Source organism: Aphelocoma coerulescens, chromosome 1A (assembly GCF_041296385.1).
Source record: "Aphelocoma coerulescens isolate FSJ_1873_10779 chromosome 1A, UR_Acoe_1.0, whole genome shotgun sequence".
Taxonomy (NCBI): Eukaryota; Metazoa; Chordata; class Aves; order Passeriformes; family Corvidae; genus Aphelocoma; species Aphelocoma coerulescens.
The window spans coordinates 26,137,939-26,150,786 of NC_091014.1; the positions used below are offsets into that span (position 1 = coordinate 26,137,939).

Below are 12,848 nucleotides of genomic sequence, written 5' to 3' on the forward strand. Positions count from 1 at the left end.
ACACACATTAATTCTGCTTTATTTTACTATTACTTCTACACACACCCCCTCAGAGACGCAGTGCATATTGAAAAAGTCTTTCCATAAATTAATTACATCTTTTATCTTTAGATGAGCACATTTACTTACTAGTGCATTATCACTTCTTGATCCATGTCATTATTTGTAAGTTGTTTCTACAGCTACATATTACAGATAAGAATATAACTTCTTGATTATGTATCAACTTTTATCAACTTTTAGCTGTGTTTTGTCTCTGGCTGATTGTTTTCTAAACAGTCTCATCTGCAGTCAAATATTTGGACAAAGATGTAAAATCTCCTAGGCCTTCTCAGCACCTAATGCCACTACAGCTACCTTATAAGACCCCACAAAACAAAACTCTACTGCAAATGCAATATTCACTGTAATTAGATAGCATTGGTTAAATGCAACAATTTTCACTGATAGCATGTTCTAGTGCTACTAACAATTATTTTTCTGTTCTTTTCAGGCTTTTCCCTTTGAGAGAGACCTTTTTTCTACAAAATTAGAATTACTAAGCCACATCTTAAAGCACACCCAGTATTATAAGTGAACTGGGCCACTGATACAAATAGGCATTAATATACATATATAAATCTTGTTTCAGTAAAACAAGAAAGGTCTTAATAAAATACAAAGTTTCTGCATAAGTAATGACAGACTATTTACTGCTATTATCAACTCATTGGTTTAGGAACAGCACACCATCCAAGGCTCAGTATTAGCTAGCTTTGTTGAATTGTGAGACCTCTTCCCCACCTGAAGTTGTAGGTGTATACAAAGTTTCAACATATTTTCAAAATAATTTTACCTAGTATCTCAGATCAAAGTTTATGTATTTGATCAGGAGTTGAAAAAGCATTTTATTACAGAGATAAAACACACTTCTTCCCTGTCCTGTCTCTTACCATAACGCTAGACATATTTTTACAAATCTACTTGAACTGTTTAGTCAGCTAAAGCAAATGCTGCAGTAGAAGTGCTACCATTCACTTCAGGGCAGATGAAATGTATGTTCACAAGTGATTAGATACTCTGTTGTTATGCAGCTGAGAGGTTCTAGCCCTGAACTGTGTCAGCTTTTTTAAAGCATCTTAATAGTTTAATTGAGAGAGAGAACTTAAGTGGTTACTTAGATATTTGCATACATGTGTCAAGGTCTGCAGTGCTGAGTCACAGCTTAGGACACACCTGGTGTCACTTACCTCCAGTAATGAAGTTCAAATCCTTCACACTTATCCTTGCATTTTAAGCAGGGGGCACCAAATCCTTCCTCATGGCCCAAGCCCATCTGTGTACAGAGCGAGATGACTACAGTCAGCTTCAAAAATTATGCTGCATGAATGATCTTACTGATGCCTTTATAATCTGCAATCAACAGCTAAAGCAAAAGATTAAGCATTTGACTAAGCTGACATAAGGACAGCATTTTAGGGTCCACTCACCTTCCTATTGTATCCATATAAGTAGCAGTGCTCACACAAGCCTGTACACAAGGCTGAGCTAAGCAGGCAGTGTCAGCCTTAGACAAAACCAAGTATTTTTCTGGTGACTTGTCTCCCCAGCCCAGCTTGCTCTACAAACTTCACACGAGAGAAGTAGTAGATTCTTTGCAGCATTTCCTTGGGTCTGAGGCTGTGAAACCACAGTAGTGAGGCCAGAAGACCTCAAGTCAAAGAACATTTAATCCAGCTGCCTGGACAAAGTGATTTACAGTATATGACTTGGTATAATACAGGAGATCAAGAAATAAACAGACCCCACATTTATATGCACTAACCTGGAATAAAGGAAACAACTAAGTGATATGTCTAATATTTCTGAGTATATTTGAGGCTACTCTGATAGTGACAGAGTAGCATATACCCTGTACAATTACATTTCAGCTGGACTCATACCAGCTTACTTTCTGAGGGGAAAGAGAACACCACAGTAAGCAAAAGCAGTGACCAGAAGTGATATGCAAAGGATTTCAAAAGTATGGATGACCAATTCATAATGCAGAGGAAATATGAGAGACTATAAAAACAATGCACAGTAAAGGCTAGGTGTTCACACAACATAGCAACACATCAGCAAATTTAACCAAGTAACACCCACTTGAAGTATGAGGTGAAAAACAAATATAAAGCACGATAACTTAGGCATTCATATAACACAGTAAATTTAAAATATCTCACTCCAGCGCTTTAAACCATTGAGGAACACTGCTCTCAAATCAGACAGATGAAGGACCATGGAAATGTGGCCACAGCTGGGTATGCAGGCTCATGCCCAACACGCAGAGAGGAACCCATCTCCGCACCCCCAAGCAGCACAAGGAGTGCTCCCAACTAGCTGTAGGTAGAAACAGCTCACCTGCAGTTTGGCTTTTACCATGAATGGAAACTGAGCTAGAACTGACAACTTCTGGTACTAATTTTTGTTCTGGCAACAACAACACAATGTCAGAGTTAATTAGATGTGGTGATACAGTTTTATTATTAAGTTTGCCATTTACTTAGCAAAATCATACTACTATTGTTGTTTGTACAAGGATATAAACCAGGTCAACTTTCAACTTATTTGTCCAAAATAAAGATAAGATTATTCACAAACCACTTAATACAGAACACACGGCAAAATGCAGCAAATGGCATATTTTCAGTGATTTTATAATTTGAAGGATCATCGCCTCAACAGTCATCAGACATCCCTGACGAAAACATTCCTGAAGATTGTGATCTATTTAGACAAAAGACACATGCTGGCAGCTACTAAGCTACTGCAGGGAAGGACATAACACTATTTCTTGCATATCTGCAAGATGAAATACAAGCTGGCTGTGATCCTGGTGACATCTTCATCAACCTGGGGGCTCAAGAAGTTCACATGTTACAGGTGCTAACCCGAAGTCTACCAGGAGGTATGTAAGCTAAACATAACTTTAAAGATTAGGTTTCTTCATCAGCCACACTTTTGATATACTAACTGGTTAATAAAAGTTCATCTCCACTGAAGATGGGCATTTATAGGAGTCTTCTCATCTGGATTCCAGAGATCCCCCGTATGCATGTACACCCACTACGTATCACATAAAAACCAAGCACTCTTCTCAATTCACACTCAAACAGAACAAGATGTTGGCCAGGATGTTTTCTAAAGGGAAAAAGGAAGCTAAAGCAACACAAAACAACTGCCTTTTTCTTTTTTTTTTGGGAGGGGGGGGAGGGCCGAGGGGGGAATGGCAAAAAGGAAGGAGAGACAGGTTGTTTTTTATTTGGTGTTGTTTGTCTGGTTTCTAAAGTCATCCTCTCTAAAAAGCTGTTAAAATATGCTTGAACTGCCCTATACCAAACAAAACTCCCAAAAAACCCCATCTCTCTCCCCCCCCCCAAAAAGACAACATTAACCCATTCTCTCTTGTTGCTACTTCAGTTACAAACTGGCATTATTTCTTTATGCTCAGGCTATCCCTTCCTTCAAAAAGGAGTGGAATGAGAAGAAAGAGAAATAAACTCCTTAGTACTGTAATTACAAGATTTGGAAACATAGGACCACTTGTTTAGAGAATACTGTTTTATAGTACAGAGAAATATAACCTTGACATTTCAAGAATTCCCAAAACAATATGAAATTCAAGTAAGAAATATTAAAAAATTGCAAAATCCATTTTAGCTATAATTTACAAGCCTCCTAACATTTAATTGTTGTTTTTCTTTTCAGCTAAAAAAACCCCTCTTCAGAAACAAATTAAGGAGAGGAAATATGTGTTATCTAAATGCTCCACCCAGAACATATTCTCTCTCCAGATTACAGGGACAACAACCAGCCAGTCTACTTGCACTTTCACAGCCAGCAGTGTCAGTGCAGATTTCTTCAGAAATACAGGCTTCTACTTTCCCTCCCCAGAAATAATGAGCACATCATTATGTAAATGATTGTGCAGCTTGAGACAAATGAATGAGCAAATGAGACTTCTTTTGAAACAGGTTTTTCAGTTTGCTGTGAAACAGAAAGAAGGGATGTCTGGGCACCTTATGGAAAAGGTTTAGCTGAAGACTGAGAGGCACACTGAAAACCAGATCAGATGTGATTCTAGATGCACACACAGCCTCAACCTTTGTTCTGACAGAGAAACTACATGGCTGCTTGCCAAAAATTAAGATATGAAAGAGCCAAACTCAAAAGCACTGTGGGCTATTGTTATCTAGAAATCGGTGCATTACACATATTTCTCCAGAGTCCTGTAACAGGACATCCTTCAGCTGTAAGGAAGCATCAGCCTCAGAAGTCACTTTCTTCTTCAGCAGCCAATTCAGCTGTAGTTTAGGAAACTCAGAAAGCCTAAAACTGCAGTGTGCTGCTTCTTTACTGCTAGCCATATCTATCCCCATGTCTTTTGTAGAACATGGCCAGCTCCAAGCTGAAGCACTCAAGAGATACAGAGCAGGCTGAGCACAGCAGAGGTAATGCGTGCCTCAGAACAGGAGGGAACCCATTTTCCCCAAAAATGGAGTTATGGGAGAAATGGCACAGATAGGTCAGCTGAAATAGTGCCAGAAGAAGGTTCCTGTCTGTCTACCACCATTAATTTTCATTTTACAGTAGAAGCTAACCAAACCCATCTGGTATTACTAAAATACCCAATATAGGTTTAAATAGCCTGAGCACAGAAGATGATGTAACTATGGTTGAGATCTCCCATTGCATGCTGCTTTCAAGATTACATAGTACTCAAGGGCAAAAAACTTTAAATGGTTACAGCCAAGCGGCAATTAGTGAAAAACTGCCCCATTTCAGTTCAGACTGGAATCCAGTGACAAAAGCTGGCTGACTTTACAGTGAGGAGTCATGAACACAAGCTTACTGTCATCTTAAAAACTCAAATGATCATATTCAAGTGTCTAAGAGTTTGTTCAGATGTGCAAGAGAAACAGCAGTTCCTACGAAATAGTTTAAACCTGGCTTATCAGAAGAGTTTATTCTTAAGTTTATCAAAGATTTCTTATCTCCTCAGTCCCACCCGGAGACCAGAATTAACTCAGGCCTCAGCAGCTTTTCCTTCCTCACCCCAAGAGGACTCCTGTACCACCAAACAGGTGAGCTTCACCCTGCAACAGACAGTAAGACACCATACTGGTACTTCGCCTCTGCAAAAGATCAAAAACCTTTCCAATGTTACAGATCCCTCCAGAATTTGAAAGCATGTGGCTATACAGTGAGAATGGACTGCAACACTTAACAGTGAGGCTCAGATTAGAACTAAATCATCTTCATTATCCTTTTTGCAGATCTTTCTCCTGTGCTCTTCAGTGCTCCAAGCACAGAACTGAAGTGATCCATGTTAAAGCTATTCTTGGATTTACCATAAAATGCTAGGAGTGTTCTGGTTTGAAGATTACCTAACTATTGATCTATTTGGATGTTTGAGTGGGAAAACACCTGTATAGCACAGCAGATTTCTAGTACATCTTAATGTGCTTTAGGCACTTTCAAAAAAGGGAACGTAAAGCAAGAACAACAAACAAAAAATCCCAAAAAACCCATGAGAAATCTCATTGCTATACATGCTCTGTTGCTGAGACCTGATCTTGTATCACTACATTCTGTACCATCAGAAGTCTTCTCTAGCAGGGAAACACAACAAACTGAAAATTAAAATAGGTTACAGCATTTAAACTTTAAAAACAGAAGAGCAATGCTACTTCTTAAGATTCCATAATGAAAAAAAGAACAAACCACTACGAAAGACATGTGAATATCTGGACAATGCTCTTATAAGACTTTGACAGACACTGTATGAGAAGGAAAAAAAATTCAGATCCGTAATGAAGAACGGGATCCCATGAACCACTCTGTATTTGTTTTTAACATGTCTATTAAAATTGATTGCAAATGTGGCATGAGGTTTTTTAATATGCATTTTGATTTAGGGAAAAGTTGACTGGAATTAAGAAGCCTGGGTACAGAAGTTCATTTTGCACAGAAAGAAGGATGCCAAAAAGTGATTGCATCCAAGAAAAATATTTGAAAAATAATTTGGGCAGGACAGGCAGAGGAAAATATCAAGGAGCTGCAGTTGTCTGATAATACATAAGTCCCAGGAATTTATTTTATTGTGATATCTTCTACTAAATATCAAATAGCTCAGAATATAAATATTTAAGAACTCTGCTACATAGTGTACCTTCAAAAGGCTAACAGCTATTAAAGCTAGCTCAGCTGGATAGAAAACAAGCTTTGCTTATTCACAAAGTGCAGCATTACACTAGCTTAGTTTGCATGCATCTGACATTATCTCTAAACCTCCAATACAACACTATCCATCATCCAGTACTGCAGAGGCATTTTCATAATACTCCATGCATTTGTTTTGGCGTCAGCACTCTTACCCAGTTGCATCCTCTAACATTAGGTTTTCAGAAGCATGCCTGGACACCTACATATTCATTTTTTAGGAGCTTTAGTCATGCAGGAAAATGCTGCTTTTTTTCTGCTTTTAAAAGCTGTAGATAGACAACCTCAGACTGAAAACAAGGCACAAATAAAGAGGCAGACTTAAAAAACAAAACAAACCAACAAAACCAGAAACACATACACAGCAGTACTGGAGTACAGTTAGATCAGGTATATTCTGGAAATGTCAGGACAGAAGCCTCCTTACTCTCCTGATCTGTACATATGACTCATTTTAAGACTCTAGGTAGCAAGTGTGACATGCTTTCATCTTAACAGCCCTACTCTTCCTGAAGGTCACCAGGGCCTAGAAGAATCCCACCAATTTTGGTCGTCAGCAAAAACTATGTATTAGGGGGTTTTGTACATACACACCTCTATAAAAAAACAGGCACATATATATATATGTGTGTATATATATATATGTGTATATATATATATATGTGTGTATATATATATGTGTGTGTATATATATGTGTGTGTGTATATATATGTGTGTGTGTATATATATGTGTGTGTGTATATATATGTGTGTGTGTATATATATGTGTGTGTGTATATATATGTGTGTGTATATATATGTGTGTGTATATATATGTGTGTGTATATATATGTGTGTGTGTATATATATGTGTGTGTGTATATATATGTGTGTGTGTATATATATGTGTGTGTGTATATATATGTGTGTGTGTATATATATGTGTGTGTGTATATATATGTGTATATATGTGTGTATATATACACACATCCCATACTCATAAGTATTAGTTATATATAAATTAAACATGCATATCTATTTAGAATAGATTGTAAAATACAACTTTAAAATACACTATAGATATTTACATCTACACCCTTGTAACTGTAAACTTTGTATCTGCTAGGAAGAAGACAGTAATTTGCATGACATGTTCAGTACACTTTTTTGAAGTAAAAAAAGTTGTTTTAAGCAACTTTTACAAATCAAGTTTCATTGACAATTCCTACTCACCATTATTATTACTTACTTGGAGGAAAATAGAAACATTTCTTTCTTTTTTCCAGGAACAACTGAAGAAGCAGATCTTTTTTATTTTTATGACAGAATACTGTAACTCAAAGTAAGTTAATTTTCCCCCTTGTTGTAAAATACTTGGCTTATAATTATACCCTATCCAAGAAAGTTCCATCTGATCTTAAAAGTCATGCAGTCCTGCATTCAAAGAGTTTCTTGACTTTCTATTCAGGCATTTCATGATATTTTATAGTCAGACACCTGGGGAGTACTTTTGCCATGGGAAAAAAAAAGTAAAAGTCAAAAAGTTTAATTTAGCCTTGCCATATTTGCCAAGCTGCTATCCAGGGATACTGAACAAAAAATAACTAGAGGTGTGGATTCAGACAGGTGTTTCAAAAAATTATTCACAAAATTTAAATTTTTTTTTTTAACTTTGATGGGGGAAAACTCTCAAACCCCACAGCACATGCAGGAAGCAGTTGCTTAGTTTCCACACGAACAAAACTGAAGTAGCTCCTCTCACATCTTCATAAATGTTTTCATTCTTCTACTTGCAGGCAAAACTCACTCCTGAATAAAAGTACATTTCCTTGATCTTACTATACATATGAAACAGCAAAAAAGATCTACTATAATGGGTTTCCATAGCAGTAACACCAAAACAAACAGTGACCTCAACAGGAAGTGCAGCCCAGCAGACATTACTAAATCATGCTTTGCAAAACACAGAAAAGTTGACTTTGGTCCTATACATACTTCATTCACCGTTCATTTATCAAAGATCATTACAGTTGTTGACTTAGCAATATCTAAAGCACCCTGTGTTTGGTTTTCCAACTGTAACAGAACAAACTAAGTCTCACACCATAGAAAAACAACCATGCACAAATTCCACTTTAGAGAAGTTGCACCTCTTCCCCCCAAACTGCCCTGCCCCTTCTCCATCACAATCAAAGTTCTTTTTATAAAGCCAGTATTATACTGTGAAAGTTTATATGGAACAGACTCACTGCCAGATTCTTATTTTCTCTAGTGAAGCATGAGACCATGCTGCCAGCAGGGATGAAAAGCAGGACCGTGACCTACTGATTCATTTTACCAAGTTCAGAGGTGGCAGACAGGGCAGGAATCCAGACTTTTAGAACAAAGTTCTGCTAGAGTCTTCAACACAAAGCACTAAATCTTCATTTTCCCTATAGCCTCAAAGCAAGGTTTGAGAACACAGCATATATTGTATTTGGGAGAAGCAGGGGTCTGTTTTTATCACAAGTACTTTTCAAGCTGAAGATACTGTTTTTAGCCTTCAGCTCTGTTGTGCAGTATTTTTATACACAACACTATCTTCATGATCCTCAAATGCAAGAGCAAATCCAATCTCTTCTGAGAAAAAAAGGAGAAAATTGTACAGTTGCCCTTAAACTCCCCATCCCCTTGAAAGGAAAATTGTAACAGACCATGAAGGTCTCAGTACTCACAAGGCAGCCAAAAAGACACTATTCACTGCCTAGATGTTTGCCAGTCATTTAATATGTCTAAAAAGCATGGTGAACTGACTACAAAAAAGTTACACATTATTTCACACATTTGCATGTGTTCTCTACATATATTGCTCAGTGCAGAAAGTTCATGCTGAAATTTTCTGTTTCTGGCAGGCTGCGGCTGTCCAGAGCCCAAGATTCAGAACAAGCAAGACATCTGGCTACAAGGTAGTACTGGTTGCTTTGGCCACTTGTTAAGACAGCAAGATGAGTTTTACAAGACATGAAAGAAACCAAATAGTAGAACTTAAATTAAAAGTCTGAGCCAAAGTAATCGCACCCTTAAGATTCCTTAAGAAGGGTATGTTAAACAGGACTGGTGCTTTCCTGTCACGAGGCAGCAAACATCTAAACTGCTGAAAGGATGGGTTAGAAATTGTGGCAGGTGGGGCAGTAGTTCTTCCTGCTGAACAACAGGTACATTGCTGGAGTCCTAGTGGTCTTCCACTGGAAGGAAGCAATTCCAGTCAGACAAACTGTGCTAGAACTGCTACATTTGGAGAAAAAAACCCACCAAACCTGGTACCAACGATGAAAACAGACTTTCTCTGAGTGCTTTTTTTCTTTATACAAATCTAGACATGTAGATATAAATGTATGTAGCAGCTTTCCAAAGAGACAATACAGAAGCTCAGAACTGAATAGTGGACTCATGGATTACTGACACTTACAGAAATCTTAGGAATGTCACCTTGGAAGCTTCATCTATCAAGTTTTCCAGAAACAGAAAACACCCTAATATATTACCCTGTACAGTTATAAATTAGCAGCTGCAGGCAGGGGAAGAAGCTTTTCTACAGCACCAGCTGAGTGTCTGAGCCTCCACACTGCATGCTGCTCCAACAGGCATTCATTTCCTTCTGCTCTGCTGAACACCAGGGCTACAGAATAGCCAACATCTAAACTCAGACTTAAAAGAGTTCAAAAAAGCAACGGAATTACTTACCAGGGGACAACATGACAATTCCTGCTTTCTTCACCCCAGTATTCTAGGAATTTCCAACCCAACAGGCAGGTTAGCCACTCACCAGTCTATAATGTTTACCAGCTTATTTGCCAGGCAATAAATACATACAAGTCACTACAAAATGGAAAGCTACATAAAGTACAAAGTACATTTTGCAGAGGACTCAAGCTATTTTGCTCCAGGGTGCAAGACAAAAAAAGGTGAGAACTACAACTTGTGGTAAAGCAACCCATTGCTGCTGACGGACTAAAAATCTGACACAGGCATCTCCACCTCAGGAGAAGTTTCTTCTAAAAGCCAAGTAGTTTACTGGTTTTGATAAACTTGACTGGAAACTTCTCAGAATGTTCTTCCACCCTTCAAGAAAGAAGGAAGTTGTCAAAAAAGAGAGAAGCAAAAAGACAATAAAACAAACAGGTTGAGAATTGGAATTAAAGGACAGAAAAAGAAGATATGCAGTTATTCCAGAGTTGACATGAACTGTTATTCTAATCAGTGTACAAAATCTAAGAAGTTTTGGTTAAATAAATCTTGGTAGTCAAAAAAGAAGAATTTTGTACCAAACTCGCTGGTACCTAGCAAAGCTTCCCAGTTCTCCCTCGGAACAGATCCTCTTCTGTTCTCTTGGAAAATAAGCTTCACCCAAGTTACAAAGAGAAAAAAGATGAGGAGAAGATGAAAGCAAGGCAGGGGAAACAGCTCAATAACAGAAATAGTTTTCTGAATATACATAGAGTAGAAACAGAGAAAATGTTAAGTTTTTCAAATCATAGACATCTCTGCATATTAATATTAAAGCAGAGCAGAATAGAAATACAAACTACTTTCAATAAACAGAGCTTTGCTGGTTTCTTTTGCAGCTGTAGCTTCTGTGTCTATCTAAGCAGGTTCAGAAAAGTCTTCAGGAATCTTCGAAGTTGATAAAGGAGAAAAGTAAAAGATGAGAAAATAAAAATATGACAAAAATAGTCAAATAAATTTAAAAAACACACAACTACCCAATAATTACAGCACAATTTAAAGCAGATGTTCAGCAAGTACAAGTTCACTCAAACCAAGACTCCATTATCAGCAGAATTTTATCAGTCATTTCACACTCCATATTTATTTTCTCTTTAGAGGAATAAATTCTGAATTAGACTGCTCTATCTTCCACAAATACGTGTCTCTCACCTCCTGGAGTTCAATAAACTTCCAGCAAACAAGCTCTGTGATGCCATTAAGTTTAAGTTTGAAACTGTGCTTAGTAAATATAAGCAAATCTACTCAAGAAGCTGATTTTCATTACATTCAAGGAGTTACACAAGGGGAGCAACCCTGTGCACACAACTAGCTTCTAAAGACAGCGACAGTACTTAGCTACACCCATCTATACACTGATGGCCTAGTGACTGGGGGTTGATACAGGCAGTTCCTCCAAAGCAGGGTCCTCACCCAAGTGACACTATCATGTGCTGACATCACTTGAAGCAAGCTGTAGCTCAAGGCTAACCATTGCTAGGATTCAGCCTTAACAGGCAGCCTTCCACACTACACAACTACCTCCATTCCCGAGTCAGTTTCTGGCCTGCAAGCTGGAAAAGCACACGGGTATACAAAAATGCATATGTGTATTTTAAAACAAGTTGCTACCTTTAAATAAAACAGTTGAGGAATAAACCCCACACACGTTCATACAACATGCATTTCAAAAGACTAGTTCTCATATATCAATGAAGGTTATGTACAGATTTAACTCATGTTCACATATCAAGCTCCTTTTCCCATTATTATACAGTATCAAAACAGATACTACAAATAAGTTTTTTATTTAAGAAAGTCAGCGCTTTAGCACTACATTTAATTTGTGAAACAACTAGAAACAGAGGCCTATGAGTATCCCACCTTAAGTCAGCTTTACATAGGAAATTTTAAATGGGGAGTTTTGGAAAGAGATTCAATACAATTGGATTACCCATTGCTTTCTGTTACTTACCTTTTGTTTCTTGCCAGTTTGACGCAACTAACTAGTCAATATGCCTTTAAAAAGAAAGAAAAGCCAAACCCAGGCTTCTCGCTCAAGGGGGTAATGCATAGGAAGGCTGACATCACACTTGTAAGGAGTCAGTCACATCATAGGTCAGAAAATAATCACTAACGTAGCGACAGATTCTTAGCTGCTTGTAATTTAAGTTTCATACCTACATACACAGGGTACACATATGAAAACAACTCTCAGATCTCAGGGGTTTACTGGGGGGACCGAACACATGTTTTACTTGCATGACAGAACAGCGGTACGTCCGCACCTGGGGCACCGACTGCGGCGACTACCTACGGTCGGGAGCAGCGAGGCAGCCCGGCTCTGTGGGCACCGGGGCAGCGGAAGGTTCCCGGCAGGCAGCTCTCCTGCCTCCCACCTCTGCGACGGGGGCCAGGCAGGAAGAGCGGGGCGCCGGGAAGGGCTGATCCCGGCACCCAGGAGGCGACCCCAGGGCAGTCCCCGCGGGGGCTGCAGCGACGAGGCGGATCCGCCACTCTCCGGAGAGCGGACACCGGCGGGCGCGGCAGATAACCCGGCGGGCAGCCCCCCTTACCTTCTTCACTTTATTCTCTAGGTCCATGGCGGGGCGGGTCCGGCTGTGAGGCAGCTCCCACGGAGGACGCTCCGCTCGCGCGCCCCGCGACGCTCAAACTTCCGCTGCCCTGCGGCAGTGGCTGCAGCCGAACAAAGGCCGCACGGCAGCCAATCCCCGCCGGCCGCCGCCGGCCCGGCAGCCAATCCCCGCCGCCCGCCCCGCCCGGCCCCGCCCCGCCCGGCCGTGAGTCAGCCCCGGCGGGACTGGGGGTCACGGAGGAGACGGCGCTGGTGCAGCCTCTCCCCTTCGGCTACAGGTACCTG

At 39.5% G+C, this 12,848-nt stretch overlaps 1 protein-coding gene across 2 annotated transcripts in view; it reads right to left on the reverse strand.

Moving 5' to 3' along the window:
- Nucleotides 1-12,647, reverse strand: part of TES (testin LIM domain protein) — a 28,857-nt gene extending 16,210 nt beyond the window's left edge. Inside the window, exons 1-2 of one of the 2 annotated variants that reach the window (XM_068997113.1) lie at nucleotides 12,544-12,647; nucleotides 1,230-1,315 (exon numbers count right to left, since the gene is read on the reverse strand). In XM_068997113.1, coding sequence (XP_068853214.1) covers nucleotides 1,230-1,315; nucleotides 12,544-12,570 — 113 coding nt within the window. In that variant the 5' untranslated portion in view covers nucleotides 12,571-12,647. Of the gene's footprint in view, nucleotides 1-1,229; nucleotides 1,316-12,255; nucleotides 12,494-12,543 lie in introns of those variants that run through there. The other variant, XM_068997123.1, reaches the window with a different exon arrangement.
- Nucleotides 12,648-12,848: the final 201 nt, after the last annotated feature.